Source organism: Ctenopharyngodon idella, chromosome 13, assembly GCF_019924925.1.
Source record: "Ctenopharyngodon idella isolate HZGC_01 chromosome 13, HZGC01, whole genome shotgun sequence".
NCBI classification, from domain to species: Eukaryota; Metazoa; Chordata; class Actinopteri; order Cypriniformes; family Xenocyprididae; genus Ctenopharyngodon; species Ctenopharyngodon idella.
Genome location: NC_067232.1, coordinates 28,668,411 through 28,688,447, shown reverse-complemented (window position 1 = coordinate 28,688,447; position 20,037 = coordinate 28,668,411). Strand labels below are relative to the sequence as shown.

The 20,037-nt window shown below is 38.3% G+C and overlaps 1 protein-coding gene across 12 annotated transcripts in view; it reads right to left on the bottom strand.

The window, feature by feature from the left end:
* Window positions 1-20,037, bottom strand: part of LOC127524806 (tripartite motif-containing protein 29-like) — a 66,280-nt gene that overhangs the window by 45,188 nt on the left and 1,055 nt on the right. The window contains exons 1-8 of one of the 12 annotated variants that reach the window (XR_007933170.1): window positions 12,599-12,912; window positions 9,524-10,165; window positions 8,401-8,496; window positions 6,678-6,911; window positions 6,442-6,598; window positions 6,144-6,170; window positions 5,856-5,901; window positions 398-2,502 (exon numbers count right to left, since the gene is read on the bottom strand). Coding sequence is in view for 10 of the 12 variants with exons in the window: in XM_051916750.1 (XP_051772710.1) it covers window positions 6,795-6,911; window positions 8,401-8,496; window positions 9,524-10,084 (774 nt within the window). In the remaining 2 variants the exon portion in view is untranslated. Of the gene's footprint in view, window positions 1-397; window positions 2,503-5,855; window positions 5,902-6,143; window positions 6,171-6,441; window positions 6,599-6,677; window positions 6,912-8,400; window positions 8,497-9,523; window positions 10,166-12,598; window positions 12,957-13,493; window positions 13,557-20,037 lie in introns of those variants that run through there. The other 11 variants (XM_051916750.1, XM_051916751.1, XM_051916748.1 and 8 more) reach the window with 11 other exon arrangements.

Sequence of the window (20,037 nt, the reverse complement as noted above, 5' to 3'; positions counted from 1 at the left end):
AAATGAACAAATCTCTATTTCCTGCTTCTGGACGTTTCTCAAATTCCACAATATCTCTCACTATATTTACTCTGCTCTATATCTGCACCATCCTAAGAAAAGCACTAGACATAAATGTAAAATTCAGAAACACATTACTGTATATACACCCTGCTGCTCAGTTCTCAAAGCACTCTCTCACAACAGCTTGACAAGAGTAGAGTCACACTTTATAAATGCAGTGTTGTCTGCCGTGTTTGTCAGGTTCAATAGTGGTACAAGCTCTTTTTTTGTTGATCTACTACACAATTAAAACAACACAGCCCTAACAACTTCCTGAGGTAGAGTGTGGATAAATACCTTTCAAAACCTAAATACTTTTCAAAACCACCTCGACACACAAACACACTTTTATTACCTCTGTCTTGGACCAGTGTCAGTCACTCCACTGTCAACCGTGTTACTGGAGATAATAAAATAATGCAAATGAGCAACAGAAATGGAACAGATTTACACGTGTTTTTTGCAAATGGAGTTGGACAGGGGGAGAAAAAAAAAGAAAAAAAAAAAAAAGTGGGCTGCTCTTAAAGAGGCAGTGCCGAATTCTACCCGTTACAACCTGAACACTACTGCTGCGCTCCACTGAACTACTTACACCTTCTACAGTTCAGCGTTCAGCGCACCTAGTACATACATGAGAACACTTAAGCTGGACAATGACGTTGTTCTAGAGCTGCTGTACAGCCAAAACAATCTTTGTTGCACAAATTTCCTATTATCCCTGTAAAGCTGCTTTGAAACAATCTGTATTATAAAAATCGCTATATAAATGAAGGTGACTTGACACCAGGCTTCCATAAATGGAAAAAATTGAGTTGTACACCAATCACCAATCAATAACAATGTGTTGCCAAAACAGCCCTGACCCGTCGAGGCATGGACTCCTCTAGACCCCTGAAGGTGTGCTGTGGTATCTGGACCAAGATGTTAGCAGAAGATCCTTTAAGTCCTGTAAGTTGTGAGGTTGAGCCTCCATGAATCGGACTTGTTTGTTCAGCACATCCCACAGATGCTCGATTGGATTGAGATCTGGGGAATTTGGAGGCCAAGTCAACACCTCAAACTCGTTGTTGTGCTCCTCAAACCATTCCTGAACCATTTGCGCTTTGTGGCAGGAGCATTATCCTGCTGAAAGAGGCCACAGACACCAGAGAATACCGTTTCCATGAAAGGGTGTACATGGTCTCAACAATGCTTAGGTAGGTGGTACGTGTCAAAGTAACATCCACATGGATGGCAGGACCCAAGGTTTCCCAGCAGATCATTGCCCAAAGCATCACACTGCCTCCACCGGCTTGCCTTCTTCCCATAGTGCATCCTGGTGCCATGTGTTCCCCAGACGTGATTCATCAGACCAGGCCACCTTCTTCCATTGCTCCGTGGTCCAGTTCTGATGCTCACGTGTCCACTGTTGGCTCTTTCGCCGGTGGACAGGGGTCAGCATGGGCACCCTGACTGGTCTGCAGCTCCATACACAACAAACTGATGCACTGTGTATTCTGACACCTTTCTATCAGAACCAGCATTAACTTCTGGAGCAATTTGAGCTACAGTAGCTCGTCTGTTGGATCGGATCTCATGGGCCAGCCTTTGCTCCCCACGTGCATCAATGAGCCTCGGCCGCCCATGACCCTGTCGCCGGGTCACCACTGTTCCTTCTTTGGAGCACTTTTGATAGATACTGACCACTGCAGACCGGGAACACCCCATAAGAGCTGCAGTTTAGGAGATGCTCTGCATCACAATTTGGCTCGTCAAACTCGCTCAAATCCTTACACTTGCCCATTTTTCCTGCTTCTAACACATCAACTTTGAGGACAAAATGTTCACTTGCTGCCTAATATATCCACCCACTAACAGGAGCCGTGATAAAGAGATAATCAGTGTTATTCACTTCACCTGTCAGTGCTCATAATGTCATGCCTGATTGGTGTATATTTCAAAACAGAAGTGCATCACAAAGCTCAGTGAAAGTAGACCATTGGCCTACTTATATGCCATAAAAGTATGTATTGTTTTTGTGAAGAAAAAGTACATACTTTCGTGGGTCTTTTATGCGGAGACTATCCTCATGTATTTGCAAAATGATGCAATGATCAAACGTTAATGAATAGGGGCCAATGAGTTTTAGTTTGGGAAAAAAATTTGTAGGCCTATATTTTTAAAGTCAGCATGAAAGGTGCGATAGTCTTTTTTTCCCCCCCTTATTTTGATGTATATCCGAGTGACCAGTGCAAAAAAAACGTGACATACCGTGAAACAGCCAGAATCTTTAAAAAAAAAAAAAAAAAAAAAAAAAACCTGTGATAGAGATTTTTGGTCAAACCACCCAGCACTAGTAAAGACCATCTCCAATTTTGGCGCTCACATATTTTATTTTACAATAGCAAAGAATGATGATGTCCAGATGTTTTGAAGGGTCATCAATATATACCAGGAAGCATTTCATCCTCAACATCGTCCCTGCAATCAAAGTTCATATTTCAAGGAGCAAGCTGACACACACACATATACATATACATTATATATATATATATATATATATATATATATATATATATAATATATAATATATATATATATATATATATATATATATATATAATATATAATATATATATATATATATATATATATATATATATATATATATACACACACACACACACACACACATTATATACACATATTTATTTTTTAGGGGTGCAACGGTTCAGATTACTCACGGTTCGGTTTGTATCACGGTTTTAGGCTCACGGTTTCGGTACGGTTCGGTAATTTCCGATTAATTTGAATTTAATATTTTGCCTCGATTTTATTATTTTTTAAATCGAGAAATCACTATTTTGAATAAAAATGTTAGCAAGCGTTACAATTAGACATGTTGACAATACAGCAATGATAACCGTATTAGGAGAAGAAAATGATCCGACCTCATGATGGCGCCGGCGCGCCTGATTAACCGCTCTCATGTGACGCTCTGAGCGTAGAACACATCACTATTCTTAAGCGGCTGTTTATTCAGAAATGCGTTATAAAAATGAGACACAGGCAGTGGAATGAGGAAAAAAAGGCAAAGTTATTAAACGCGAGTTGAGCTTTTTTTTTTTTTTTTTTTTACTTGACCGCCGTGTTTTTAGAATGCTGTTTCAGGGGTGAGACGCTGCAAAAGACGCGAGACACAAGTGCAACACCTAAACATGTCCGCCAAACATAAAAACAACTGGACAAATAGCGCAATGGAATGCAAAAACCTGTTTGATATTTCATGTTTGCATGATGGTGACAGGCTGAAAGCTGCTGTTGTTTTCTGTTTTTACGAAGCATTTGCTGTTAATAATAGCCTATTACTGGTGTTATTTATTGCTATTACTTTTTGGCTAAGAACTATTTAGCATTTTCTTATTTTATATTATTTCTGAGTATATAGGATGTGTTTAAGAAGTTTGTACAGCATTTGCATTCATATTTCAGGCATATTTTCTGCAAAGATATTTAACAAATTGTTTTACATTTACACCATGTTGATCACTTCATGTGTGGTGCTCTTGGAACTTTTTTTTTTTTGCCATATCGCCCAGCCCTAACAGAAATTAAAGTAGCTAATAAAATGGAAAACATTGCATGTAATCTTCACTGTATAACTTAAATAAAGATCAATCATTATTAATTTTTAAGTTACTATTCAGTCATGAGCAATGAGTGACTTCCTTGTCTTTTGTTGTTTGATTAACGGTGCAAGTGCGTGCAGAACGGTACGGTTTGATTTTTCGAGAACCTCGAGAACCTTTTCACCCCTAATATTATATGTGTGTGTGTGTGTGTGTGTTATATATATATATATATATATATATATATATATATATTATAACACCATTTTAAATAGTTTTCTTAGTCTGTTGCTCATTTGTTCAGACAGTTGCACCACCTGACATTTTGGGGGTTTAAGATAAAACAAAATAATATGTATTATTTAAATGTACTAAAAGTGAATTCAAACTATATGAATTTTATAGAATAAAGTGATATATACAGGTGCATCTCAAATTAGAATATCATGAAAAATGTTTTTTTTTCTTTTTCTGTAATTTAATTCAAAAAGTAAAACTTAAATGTATTCTAGATTTATTAGACAAAGTAAAATATTTCCAGACTTTGTTTTCATTTTGATGATTACAGCTTGCTGATCATCAAAATAAAAAATAAAAAAATCAGTATCTCAAATTATTAGAATATTTAATTTCAAGTTCTATTAAATGACCATTCTCAGTGTATAAATACTGGGTTTAGGTCAGTAATCCCAACAGCAGTCATGGGGAAGTCTGCTGACTTGACAGTTGTCCAGAAGACGATCATCAAGACCCTCTACAATGAGGGTAAGCCACAGAGGGTCACTGCTGAAAGAGCTGGCTGTTCACAGAGCTGTGCCAAAGCATATACATGGAAAGATGACTGGAAGGAAAAAGTGTGGTAGGAAAAGGTGTACAAGTGAAAGGAACGACCGCAGGCTTGAGAAGATTGTTAGGCAAAGCCGATTTAAGAAGTTAGGAGAGCTTCAAAAGGAGTGAACTGAAGCTGAAGTCAGTGCATCAAGAGCCACCACACACAGACGTCTTCAGGAAATGGGCTACAACTGTCACACTCCACGTACCAAGCCACTTCTGAACCAAAGACAACGTCAGAAGCGTCTTACCTGGGCTAAGGAGAAGAAGAACTGGACTGTTGCTCAGTGGTCCAAAGTCCTCTTTTCAGATGAAAGTAAATTCTACATTTCATTTGGAAATCAAGGTCCCAGAGTCTGGAGGAAGAGTGGAGAGGCACAGAAACCATGTTGCTTGAAGTCCAGTGTGAAGTTTCCACAGTCAGTGATGATTTGGGCTGCCATGTCATCTGCTGGTGTTGGTCCACTGTGTTTTCTGAAGTCCACAGTCAACGCAGCCATCTACCAGGACATTTTAGAGCACTTCATGCTTCCTTCTGCTGACAAGCTTTATGGAGATGCTGATTTCATCTTCCAGCAGGATTTGGCACCTGCCCACACTGCCAAAGGTACCAAGAGCTGGTTCAATGACCATGGTGTTACTGTGCTTGATTGGCCAGCAAAGTCACCTGACCTGAAGATGAGAGACACCAGACCCAACAATGCAGATGAGCTGAAGGCCGCTATCAAAGCAACCTGGGCTTCATTACACCTGAGCAGTGCCACAGGCTGATCACCTCCATGCCACGCCGCATTGATGCAGTAATTCATGCAAAAGGAGACCCGACCAAGTATTGAGTGCATAGAAATGAACATACTTTTCAGAAGCCTGACATTTCTGTTTAAAATATCCTTTTTTTATTGATCTTATGAAGTATTCTAATTTATTGAGATAGTGAATTGGTGGGTTTTTGTTAAATGTGAGCCAAAATCATCACAATTAAAAGAACCAAAGACTTAAAGTACTTCAGTCTGTGTGCACTGAATTTATTTAATACACGAGTTCCACAATTTGAGTTGAATTACTGAAATAAATTAACTTTTCCACGACATTCTAATTTATTGAGATGCAGCCTGTATGTAATTTATCAAATTATTTTAAAAGGAAATAATGCACTTGGAAACAAAAATATGCACGTCATAAATGTGCACAAACACTACCAATCAAAAGTTTGGGATGAGTAAGATTTTTGTTTTTGAAGGAAAATTATTATGTTCACCAAGGCTTCATTCAGTTGATCTTTTATTTTAGGCTTAAATATCTGAGCCACTGCAATCAAAACTCTCAGAACAACAGAAAACGTGCGGGTACAATAACTGTAATTAATACCCTTACCACATTTCCTCGTCATCCATCTCTTCTTCCTCTTCAGAGAGGTAATCTATAATTTAAAAAAATGAAGCATGCATGTAAAGAGTGCAAACACGTGACATTAAGTGCTACGATCAGGTATAATGTGAGCCTGTTTAATTTCCCAAGTAGCTGTTATTAAAATCTTTTGCCAAAAAATAAAAAAATAAATATGAACAAGAACCAAAGAGAATAACCTATAATACAATAATAATAATAATAAATTATGTATTTTTAATTTAGCATTTTTTCCCTTAAGAATAATGTACTTACCATCCTGGAATATTAGGACATCAGCAACTACAAAGAGAGATACACATTCACTTACAATGTGAAACTTCTCTGTATGATGAATAACATAATACTATACAGCTTTATAATAAACACTTTTATGGCATAATTTAAATCAGTCAGTGACCCACAATAATGTCCCTTTAAGGCAAGACAATCCACTCTCAGCCACATTAAGGGTGGATATTGCTAATCATGTAAGTGCAGCTCTTATTTACATGAACGAGGAAAGACTGAACTAACAAAAAAGGCTGAACGGCACTTGAAAATATTATTTCACCTTCATCAAATATTTCACCCATGTGCTCCTCACAGACTTCATCCAGCTGGCTTTTCAGCTCTGAGACACACTGCTCTACTCTCTCAAATGTCAGGTTACCAACGTCGCTGGATGAACTGTGCTGGGAAACTCCAGAAGAGAAAGAGTACTTCTGCCACTGGAAGAAAACAAATCCTAAAAAAGTAAGAATCAACAATGCAGCATTTCATTAAAAATCCTCTAGATGTTTTTGGCACCTGGAAGAAGTAAACGTGATCCTCTGTCTGCAAAAGCGGCTCCAGTTTACGGTTCTCCTTCTGTAGTTCACAGATCTCCTTCTCCAGTGTCTGTATGTGACTCTCTGCATCTTGTACCTCCTTGTTCTCCTGAGCTCTGATGTTCTCTCTCACCTCAGCTTGTCTCTTCTGAATGGAGCAGATGATCTCAGTGAAGATCTTGTCGCTGTGCTCCACTGCTGCCTGTGCAGAGCGCTGCAATGCAAAGGGAGATACTTTCTTTTACAGAATTCTCTGTTTAAGGACTACAACAAACGGCTGGTAGGGACTACAACGAGCTTCTTCCTTGGTTGGTGACATCACTAACCCTAAAATTTACATAAACCCCACCCCCACACAACAAAGGGGGCGGGGCCATGTTGGGCTGCTTTAGAGAAGAGGAAGAGTTGTTGTAGTAGAGTGTTGACATGCCGTCATTTTACGCCGGACTGCTTCACAAACGAGGGTCAATTCAACACAAAAGATTAACATGACGGCACATGCTAGTGGATGAGTTGAATCCAATGTAAGGCTGAACACCGTTACTGACAATCCTCATTTTGGCTGCGTGAGATTCTCCAGCTTTGTTGTTGTTGAGCTGTTAAAGCTCCGCCCTCTTCTGGAAAGGGGGCCGGGAGCAGCAGCTCATTTGCATTTAAAGGGACACACACAAAAACGGCGTGTTTTTGCTCACACCCAAATAGGGGCAAATTTGACAAGCTATAATAAATGATCTGTGGGGGATTTTGAGCTGAAACTTCACAGACACATTCTGGAGACACCAGAGACTACATCTTTTGAAAGGGGCATTATAGGTCCCCTTTAAAAATGGAAATTTACCTGCCGTTACGCATAGCAGCAGATTCCAACTGAAATGTCCACTGAGTGGCACCAAAAGAGAGTTGTATTTTCTCTCACAGACAAGAACCTTCAAACAATATTCTATCAAATTTTCCCAAATTTATTTGATAGGGCAGTAGAGATAGACAGGAAACAATACTCTTATTTACTTTCTAGGAACAGGACCAGGAAATGATCACAACTCCGTGAGATTTTGTCCCGGTCCCAAATGGCACCCTAAACCCTCACGGTCTTCCTCTGACTCGCACTTTCGTGACGTAATGCCGCTTTGACTGCCGGGTAAAGTCCTCTGCGTAGCTCACAGACTTGCGAACTCAGCTGAAGTGCGCATCGAGGGCGTTTAACGGCCGCAAAGGGGGCGCTCACAAGCACCCTTCTGAAACCTAAAAATGATGAATGGGACACCCTACGGTCTCGTGGACTTAACGGACACACGCACACAGCAGCCATTGTAAGTCCACAAGACAGAAAGTGCATAGAAGTGTGCCATTTGGGATTCAGCCTAAGACTCCCTACACATCTACAACTCCCTGTCAAATTATTACCCCACTCGATGAAGCAGCTATCAGACTGACTACTGATCATAACCCCAGCCCTAATGCTAAACCAACCTATTCTGGGGTCTTGGGGGGGGTAATTTGGCACAACACCGGGACTAGAACTTGGTCACCCAAAGGCGCAGCTTCGCCATATGCCACAAGGCTATGCTCCAAGATTCTACCAACTTATTTAACCAGCACAACTCTGTTGTTAGTATTTATTTGTTAGCAGCTGTTTGGCTATAATAGGAACTTTAATTTCTCATCTTGTCTAAACCCTCATTTTAGGTGTCAATCACACCTACCTTATAAGAGATCACAGCTTTCTTACACTGATAAACCTCCTTCTTCAAGTTGTTGGTTTTCTGAATGAAATCCCTCTTTTTTATTTTCAGTTCCTCCTGTGGATGAATTTGCATTAAATAAGAATCCTGTTCTTAAGCGACTTGAATACTGTAGAAAAGATCTTAAAGGATTAGTTCACTTCGGAATTAAAATGTCCTGATAATTTACTCACCCCCATGTCATCCAAGATGTTTGTCTTTCTTTCTTCAGTCGAAATGGTTTCTGAGGAAAACATTCCAGGATTTTTCTCCATATAGTGGACTTCACTGGGGTTCAACGGGTTGAAGGTCCAAATGTCAGTTTCAGTGCAGCTTCAAAGAGCTCTACATGATCCCAGACGAGGAATAAGAGTCTTATCTAGAGAAACTAAAAAAAATAAAAAATTATATACTTTTTAGCCACAAATGCTTGTCTTGCACTGCTCTGTGATGCTCCACACATTACGTAATCATGTTGGAAAGATCACGCGTGACGTAGGCGGAAGTACCGCGGTAGGGCGAAAAACTCCATCTCATTTTCTCCTCCAACTTCAAAATCGTCCGACATCATTTTACCTTTTTTTGTAAAGGGCGTTTGAGTCTTTGCAAGTTCGCTTTGTAAACACTGGATCGGTACTTCCGCCTTCTGCGTGACCTTTCCAGTGTGATTACGTAATGCGTGGAGCATCACAGAGCAGTGCAAGATGAGCATTTGTGGTTAAAAAGTATACAATTTTTTTTTTTAGAAAATGTCCGATGGTTTCTCTAGATAAGACTCTTATTCCTCGTCTGGGATCATGTAGAGCTCTTTGAAGCTGCACTGAAACTGACATTTGGACCTTCAACCCGTTGAACCCCAGTGAAGTCCACTATATGGAGAAAAATCCTGGAGTGTTTTCCTCAAAAACCTTCATTTCTTTTCGACTGAAGAAAGAAAGACATGAACATCTTGGATGGCATGGAGGTGAGTAAATTATCAGTAAATTTTAATTCTGAAGTGAACTAATCCTTTAATTCCAAACTGGGATCAGACTAAGGAATTTTAGGAGAAACATCTCAAAGTAGTTTATGTAATTGAGAATTAAATAAAATTACCTAATCTTACCTGTTTCTTTGCCATTGCAGCTGCAGCTGAGACCATTTTATGTCCACTGTGTTGATTCCCCATACAAACCACACAAATACACTTCCGGTCATTATAGCAGTAAACCTCCAGAGCTTTATGATGTTGAGGGCAGATCTGCTGCTGTAGATTTGGGGAAGCTTTAACCAGCTTGTGTATTTTAAAAGCTTTAGACTCCAAATGAGGACGGATGTGAGTTTGGCAGTAAGAAGCCATACAAACCAAACAAGACCTGATGGCTTTCACTTTTCTTCCTTTGCAAACATCACACTTCACGTCTCCAGGTCCAGCTGGAGCTTCCTGCTTCATTCCCTCTAAAATATCAGCCAGTACCTTGCTTTTGCCGAGAGCTGGCCTTTTGTTGAATCTCTTCCTGCATGTAGGGCAGCTGTAAACACCTCGAATAGCTCCCAGATCCCAGCACCTCTTAATACAGTCCATACAGAAACTGTGACCACAAGTCGTCGTCACTGGGTTCTTAAGCAGATTCAGGCAGATCGGGCAGTTTAAAGGACTTTGAGTATCAAAAAGAGATTCTGCCATTTTGGGGCTTTCAAGCCCAGTGGAAGATTCACTGTAGAAAAACAGGAGTGGATTCTTTTGAAATCACAATGGATGTGGCTCCTATATGCAAACATGAGAAAATGAAAATGAAATATAATGAATCTCCATTTCTTGCTTCTTTAAATTTCAGAAAATTTCACTACATATCTGCACCATCCTGAAAAGCAGTATACATATCAATTTAAAGGGTTAGTTCACCCAAAAATAAAAATTCGGTCATTAGTTACTCACCCTCATGTCGTTCCACACCCGTAAGACCTTCATTCATCTTCAGAACACAAATTAAGATATTTTTGATAAAATCCGATGGCTCAGTGAGGCCTCCATTGCCAGCAAGATAATTAACCATTTCAGATGCCCAGAAAGCTACTAAAGACATGTTTAAAACAGTCAGTGCAACCATTGAAATTTCGAAACACTTATGATGCAACAAAGCCTCGTTTACTGAAATCACGTGACTTTGATACACTCTCTGAACCACTGATTCGAAACAAAAGATTCGTAAAGCTTCATGAAGCAGTGTTTTGAAATCGTCCATCACTAGATATTGTTCAATAAAGTCACTATTTTGTTATTTTGACACACAAAAAGTATACTCGTCACTTTATAATATTAAAATTGAACCACTGTAGTCACAGGAACTGTTTTAAATATGTTTTCAGTAGCTTTCTTGGGAATTGAAAGTGTTAATTGTCTTGCCGTCAACGCAGGCCTCACTGAGCCATTGGATTTTATCAAAAATATCTTAATTTGTGTTCTGAAGATGAACGAAGGTCTTACAGGTGTGGAACGACATGAGGGAGAGTAATTAATGACAGAATTTTAATTTTTTGGGTGAACTAACCCTTTAAGATTCAGAAACACATCTACCCTACTGTATACACCTTGCTGCTCAATTCTCAAAGCAATCTCACAAGAAACAAGTTGAGATCACCCTTTATGTATGCACAGTGTTATCTAGTGCAGTGTTTTGCAACCACTGTGCCACGACACATTAGTGTGAAGATTTATGTGGGTTTTACAAATATTAAACCAATTAAAAAAGGATTTAAAAGAGCTTGGGACAAAACCCCGTAACTCCATTGGATACTCAAACTGTCAGTCAAACCTTATAACTAAAAATTGAAAATTGTAAATTGAAGAAGTAATGCATTGCTTTACTAGTTACTTGAACAAGTAATCTGATTACATAAATTAAGTTACTTGTAATGCGTTACCCCAGCACTGATGGCCGTTTTATGTATTTGAAGAGCGAAGAAGAGTCTTACTCCTTATTTACACTGCACACGTCTGCGGTACGTTACGGCTCCGGCGAGGTTTTGTTCCAAAAACGTAATGCGATGCACTTACTGTCCCAGAAGGGGTCTTTCCATTGACGGACAAAATGTCTGTCATTCGCTGGTAAAAAACCTTGCAACTCCATCTGAGCTTGATTTTCATAAAAAGTTAATATTATAATGACACATGAATGTGACATATACAAAGCCACAATACCAACTTTGATAACGCAGTGATTAATTATTTAAAAAAAAAAAAAAAAAAAAGGTTTACGCGATGATATGTCAATTTGTTTTAGCATCACCAGAAACATCATATAGCTACCATATGAACCTATTGTGCTACTACTTTTAATATAATTTTAATATGCCATTTTAAGCAATGCATGTATGTGCGATTTTGTTGTTTTAGTGCACAGTGGTGTGCCGTGGGATGTTTTACTTATCAAAACTGTGCCATGGCAAGAAAAAGGTTGGGAAACACTGGTCTAAATGTGTTTTGCGTTGCGCTACACAACCAATTAAGGGTGATTTCACACTGGCAGTTTAGTTTGAAACAGGGCGCGGTTCGCATGAAAAACTGGTAATATGAAAGCTGTCATGCCGTGAACATATAAACTCAAGTGTTGTTTACTTTGCTGCGCATAATAGCACCAGTTTAATTTATAAAAAAATTAATTACAAGCCTGTATATTTTCACCAGCGTCCTGTTTTCTACCACGCGCCGTGCACGATTGTGATGACGTAAGATCAGTGCTGCCATTTTAGCGATTTTGCCGCTAGATTTAGCGACTTCCCCGCCCCTTTTGAGCCTTTTTTCATAAGCCTAGTGACAAATTTAGCAATTTCTTGGACAAACCTTATCTAGATTCCGTGACTCGCCCACTGATCTATATTTATATTAATATAGATCATTGGACACGCCAGTATTACGTCATCTAATGATATTTAGCGACCATTTTTAGCAAACGCACCCTCCCCAGGGTTCGACGGAATCGAGTTTGAAACCAGATCAACGCTGCGGGGAACACGCAGTCATTCTCGGACACAAGCGTTCCAGGTGTGAAAGCACCCTGATTAGCTAGAAAATCTTGCACATGCTGAGGTAAAGTGTGGTAAAATACCACACTATCATACTAATAAACTACTTTTATTTTTCACTTACACACAAACACCTCTGTATCTAATACAACGTAAATAAAGTTGTTCAGTTCACCTAGTAGTTAGCTCCTGTAGAGTTAGACAAACTCACAACTTCGCTGGATTTCCTCGGATGGTGGTTTTATTTGCGAATCGCAGTCACTCCAGTCAGCCGCGTCAACTGAGCAAGTATATGGACCATTTGGGAGGAGACGTCACAGTTACGTCACTGCACTGCAGTTGCGCGCGCATTGTGGTAACAGTTAAAAAAAAAAAAAAAAGTGGTAACAAGGAAAACAAAATAAGATAAAAATGTCTTGAACCAAAAACTATAGATGTGGAAAGACGGTTCACTCCTATTATTTGTAAATGAGGGAAACTAACGCGCAAAATGGCGGAATACATCCCGCCTTCTAAGTAAAAGAGCCAATCGCTGATTGATTTGCTTCACAGCAGCTGCTCTAGCTTGAAAAATATTTTTTTGTAACGCTATTTGAGCATAAGAAACAACATTTCTGAGAAAGTTAATGTCAGATTTTGTTGCTGATTTTAAATATGTTAATTGTGAGTTCGACAATCAGTTTTTGAGATTTCAGGATATTCAAATAGGACTTGGTCTTGGATGTCCGATAGCTGTCCGGAGGCGTTGCAAAAATGGCCGCCGAGTGAACAGACTTTCCTCGAAAGGGACTTTGCTTGTACTTTTAGATGATGACAGAATCGAAATGCAAAAAAAAATAAATAAAAAAATTAAAATTTTTACAGAATTGCAACAAACTTCCGTATTCTGTAAAACAGGTTGCATCGCTTCCGGTTCAGGTCTTTTGTATGTGCTTCATTAAAAATAAAGCCGTTTTACTCACGAGTTCGATATCTAAACGTTTTTATTTTTCTTCTTCTTACTAACATTTAGATATTTAAATTTAATAAAATGTCAAAAATAAAATAAACTAGCTAGGTTAGCTGATTACCTCAAAAGTCCATAGATATCACCGTCAGTTCGTACTGCCGTTAACACTTTCACTATGGAACGCCAAAGCTGCCGAAATAAGAAACAAATAAATACATAAATATACAAAGAAATGTAAAATAATAAATGAGTATTTATACTTTTATTTTCTTATTTATTTATAATTGTATTTTCATTAGGCTAAGTCATCAATCTGTTTAATTACGCTTAAAGGGACAGTTCACCCAAAAATGAAAATTGTGTCATTTATTCACCCTCAAGTTGTTCCAAACCTGTATGAATTTCTTTGTTCTGCTGAACACATTTTGAAGAATGTTTGTAACCAAACAGCTCTCGTCCCCCATTTACTACCGTAGTAGGAAAAATACTATGGTAGTCAATACATTTTTACATGGTAAATGATTCTGCAAAGAGGTTGAAAACTTATATACACCCAACTGTATATATTCCAGTCTACAAATTAGACTGAAGAACGCAGGCTTCTAGGTGTGTTAGATTACGTGTCCTCACATATTGTCCACTAGATGGCAGCACAGGCCAGGTTTTGCAGCGTGATTTTTTTTTTTTTTCATTTTCATGTCCATCTCTTGAACATTACACAGGCCACATGCACCACACATGACCTCTTTAATGAACACAAATCACCAGTAAATGACACATTTAGTGCCTGTCTCAAATTCTCACAACTCAGGATTGCCAGATTTCGATACTAAATTACACTCATGTGGGAGATCAGCACATGCCTGTACTGTAACATTAATACCCTTTCTTGTCTGAAAGTGCAAATGAACATGCTCAATTATCAATGAAATAACTATACAGATTTCTGTGAGTTAGACCTGACAACACTGCACATTTAGGAGCAGCAGGATGAATGAGCTGGTTGACTGATTTTTCAGAATCCAGATCCGCTCCATCCATATCAAAACAGGAGGGACGTGGCGCCGTGTTCACGCTATCAACGTGCAGATCTATCACGACACCTCCTGTTGTGTGCTTTATCTGTGAATCAGTGTGAGGCTGAATGGCTAACCAGTAACTGCATGAACGCACATTTACACACTGATTCAGAACACTGAGCAACATCACAAAACAATCCCAACTTATTTTGATGCAGCTCTTTCCCTCAGATATGCTCAATTCTTATGGGATCATTCAATGTCTGTAATAACATGATGTATGAACACAAATGTCTCAAAGACATTAGTGCAGAATTTTAAAGATTAAATCATTAGTTTGTTTTCCATTATGAGTGAATATTTACATTTTGGTCACTTGCTAACATGAAAAACTATGCAGATTATTAAGTTTCTTTATTTTTTTCATTTGAAATCTTTAAATAAACATGTTTTTTAGGAATATTGTTTCAATTGTAATTTTTTGTCCTCTTCAGTATCATTTTACATTCTATTAAATTCCTTTAACTAACAAAAGCCAGTGACATCATACAGGAAGTAGCATTATTTTTATGGGAATCAACCGAAGGGTCAAGGTTTGGCTCTTTATTAACTTTATTAACCAACTTTACCTCTTTAGAATATGTTCTTGTAATTCATAATGAATCAAGTTAAAGTGCCTAACCAGAGCAGATTTGTAAATGTCTGGTAAATGTTTCAATACTTCTTTGAATTACAACTCAAGCATATTTACTTAAAGTTCAAAAGGTACTTCATAACAGGAATGACCCATTTATGAATATACAGCAGAGTGAATATAAAGGTACCTTGTCTTCATTTTCTAGACAGGCCTGAAACATGCAGACGCAGGGGAAAAGACACAAACACAGACTATAGTAATTTCTCCCACAATGTTTCCACAGGCATATCATCTTAACACACCTAACCCGGTAACCCATTAAAAGAAAGCAGTATGCACAGCTGGTTTAAGTAACGTAAACCCTCAAATGTAGAAAAAACGATTAAAAAAAATGTGATTCATAGTGACTCAATGTTGTTTCAGATGCAGATGGAGCTCCAGGAGCAGCGAATGGGACCAACAATTACTAAACACTCATAAAAACGACCTCGATGTAAATGAGGTATGAGGCCCTTCTATAACAGAACATCTACTTGCTATTTTATTCGGCAGTATAAATTCCCAGCCGGCAATATAAGTGCCAGGGTGGGCTGTGCATTATTCACTATGGTCTACTTATGAGAGACAAATTTCTGAAAACGTCCTCTCAAATACAGTAAAACCTCTTAAAACCAAGTTGTCAATATGATCCTCATTAGTTTAAAAAAAAGGTTCATAAATGGGCCAAATAACTTTGTAAATCAAAAAATGTGCCTATAAGGTCTAGGTGTATGCTAGATCATTTACTAGAGCATTCTGGGTAGTTGCTTGCCTAACAAAAATATGTTTTGTAAAAAAAAAAATATGTTTAAATGATTTACGAAAGTATTTCTTGGTTATGTGAATGTTACAGGAACATTCCATTTTATTATTTTGCGAACATAATGAGAATGTTACTTTTTAATGTTCACTGAACATTCTGAAACAAGTAGTAACATTAAAAAACGTTAGGCAACATGCAATGAAACGATTCAGGTAAAAAAATAAAAATAAAAAAAAACTTTCCATGAATGATGTATAAATAATGTTTTTGTGCTAACTTTTTAAGAACATTATTAAAACCGGATAACTCTGAACGAATGTTTTATTACTGTTACTGGAAGAACGTTTGTTCATAACTTACAGAGAACCTTGCCAATGAGATCGCTTGGTCAGCATTTGCTGTAGCACGTTCCCCAGCTCCACCTGTATAGATCTGCTACATGTAATCCATGCTTTATTGCATAGCAGCAGCATGTCTTACTTGCTTACAGAAACGTGTGGTGTATGTATTGGCAGCAGCAGCAGCAATAACAGCAGCAGCACCAATAACCAACAGCAGCAATAACCAACAGCAGCAGCAGCAGCAATTAACCAACATCAGCGGCAGCAATAACAGCATCAGCATTAACAGCAGCAGCAGCAGCAGCAGCAGCAATAACAGCAGCAGCAGCAGAAATAACCAACAGCAGCAGCAATAATAACAGCAGCAGCACCAGCAGCAGCAATAACAGCAGCAGCAGCAGCAGAAATAACAGGAACAGCAGCAATAACGAACAGCAGCAGCAATAACCAACAGGAGCAATAAACAGCAGCAGCAGCAGAAATAACCAACATCAGCAGCAGCAGCAGCAATAACAGCAACAGCATTAACAACAGCAGCAGCAGCAATAACAGCAACAGCATTAACAACAGCAGCAGCAGCAATAACAGCAACAGCATTAACAACAGCAGCAGCAGCAATAACAGCAACAGCATTAACAACAGCAGCAGCAGCAATAACCAACAGGAGCAGCAATAATAACCAATAGCAGCAGCAATAACAGCAGCAGCAGCAGAAATAACCAACAGCAACAGCAGCAATAACTAACGGCAGCAGCAATAACAGGAACAGCAGCAATAACAGCATCAGCATTAACAACAGCAGCAGCAATAACCAACAGCAGCAGCAGCAATAGCAGCAGCAGCATCAGCAATAACAGAAACCGCAGCAATAACAGCAGCAACAGCAATAACCAACAGCAACAGCAACAACAGCAGCAGCAGCAGAAATAACCAACATCAGCAGCAGCAATTACAGCAGCAGCAGCAGCAGCAATAACCAACAACAGCAGCAATAACAGCAGCAGCAGCAGCAGCAGAAATAACAGAAACCGCAGCAATAACAGCAGCAACAGCAATAACCAACAGCAACAGCAACAACAGCAGCAGCAGAAATAACCAACAGGAGCAGCAATAATAACCAACAGCAGCAGCAATAACAGCAGCAGCAGCAGAAATAACCAACAGGAGCAGCAATAATAACCAACAGCAGCAGCAATAACAGCAGCAGCAGCAGAAATAACCAACATCAGCAGCAGCAATTACAGCAGCAGCAGCAGCAGCAATAACCAACAGGAGCAGCAGCAATAACAGCAGCAGCAATAACCAACAGATCAGATCTATTCCTCCAAGACCAAACATATCAACACTGTCATTTCCATTATTACCATGCAAAACACTCTGAGAGTTGTCATGACAGAAATAACATTATGGGTTTGTTCAGATCACTAACCCTAAGTATGAGCACATACCACTGACTGGCTTCAGTAAGAACACTAGAAGTCAACAGAAGGTAGAAATGAATGTGTTTATCACCTTTTCTGTCCAAGGTTTGTCATCAAAGGCCAATTACTTTCATGCCTAGACTAATAAAATCCCCCTCAGCTGTCATGCTCCTTATTCACACTCCACATATTTCATGTAGAGACTGTGGACTTCAAGACACACGCAGGTCAAATTTCAGACCTTTTGAAGTTTTTCGTATAGGGAATAAATCACAAGTTCAGGCAGATTAATTTAGTGTATTTTGGAGAACTCAGAGCAGTTAAATATCACAGTGCTTTTACAGCTTCCGTTCTTATGTGTGTCTGTGTGTGGTGGTGGATTTTGCTTGGACGTTTTCTGACAAAACACTTACAGGATCAGATTTTTAAAAATATTTAAACAATATTATATCAAATCTTTTCACCAACATTCTCTAGATGTCTTAAGGGATTAGTCTGAAGTTAGTTAGTCATCATTTCAGCCCGTGAAAATCTAAACCAGTTAGTGGCTGTGTTTATGGAGGTATTTGGTTTCGTTCAGTTCTCTGAGCATGAGAAATTATTGCTCCACATGAAAGGCCAGTCTTGCCTGAGCTGAATGTTAAAAATATTTTAATCATAAAAAAATGATCAGCATAATATTTTAAGGCGAATTAATCACAGACTGCAGATAGAAATAAAGTTGCTCTGCAGTGCCACCTTGTGGTCTGATTTGTTCATTACTCCTTTAAAGAGCACCTCAGTCTCAGCCTAAGAGAAAACTGATAATCAGATATAACTGTGTAGTTGCCCAAATTACCTCAGCATTCCCCTTTACTTTGGTAATATATTATAGGTTTAGCAGGACCATATGAATGAAAGATAAAAGACTTCTCAGTGGTCATAATTACACTGCAAGTTGTTTTAAGAGAAAATGAAAGAAACCAAAGGAGCATGACTTAAAAAATCACTATTTTTAAAAGCGTGTGTTACTATGAGCATTCATCTGAAGCTGTGCCAATGTTTTGGCCTGTTTCTGACGTCCTCCCCCAGGACTGATCCGTTTAGACTTCACCCACACCAGACTAAAAGCTTCTTTATCACCATGCAGAACAGAGACGCTGGCCAGTTGATAACCCTCATACATCACAGCCATGCTGACACATCCACACCGCAGGAACGGCCCCAGACCGAGATACAATAACACATCCTGACCCGCTCTCGTCTGCGCTGCTCCGACAATATGTTCAGGAATGTGGGCTTAGAATTAGTTAATAGTTAAATTCATAGTCAATAGTTAATGTTAAGCTCTTTTGTGACTGGTGATTAACTCATACAGTGCTAATAGTGACAAAATATTAATTAAAAATATATTTTTTTAATAAAAATATGCTTTTATTTTATAATATATTTAATAAAAATATATCAAAATAAAAAATTCCTATAGAAGCACATGGCAGTGGCCTTCCCATATTTTTCTCAGGAGCATCAAGAGACTTCGGGAACATGGCAATTTTGTAACATTCTTCACCTAGTTATTATGGAGGTCCTGCCAGCCTTTCCCAGAACCTCATTTGAGTTATTGAGCTCCTCTGTGAGCCTGTTAAAATGACTTCAAATCTCCTTCCCAGAGAGCAACACTAACCGTCAGCTCACTTCATGAGGAACCAGCTCAAATCAAAAATAGCAAACTTGTTCACGAACCTAAAAATACTCGTGATTTCTGCTAAATACACGTTCTGCCTTTATCCCAGTCCCAGCCCTGAAATACAAACCCAACTCTGAAATATAGTTGTCTGTGATAGCTTTATGTCTATATTTGAATTATTTATTTCAACATTTATTACACATAATACAAATAACCCCCCACACACACTATTATAAATTATTATTTTATTAAAACATTTAAAAAGAATTAGATCATTTATAGAGGGTGAATGCTGGTAAAGTGTTGCTTTTTAATAATTTGTCTTTTGCATAGTGTTTTTTTTATAATTATGATCCAAATAGGATCTAGTTTACTAGATAAAATAAACTTCATGCTGATTTTGGTATTGGAAGATTATACACATAAATTACATCAGAATTAGTGTCACCCCCATTTTTGCACTATCCAAACTTAAATGATCTTGTAGAAAACACACAGCAGATTACTGCTGAAATGAAAGCATTAAAGTATGAAAAAGTTATGGAAGTTTAAATTTACTGTCGTTCAAATCAACTGTACTAAACATTTTATATTTTATATAAAATTTATATTTTATATAAAATTTTGACTCTAAAATGAAAGCAATATGTCTAAGCAAGTTGTGTTCCAAATTTGAAATTGATTTCACAAAAATTAAAGTTCCTACGAGATTTTGTTTAGGCGCTATACCAAAAATAGCCACCAGGTGTCACCGAGATTCTATTGAATTTTATGCATTC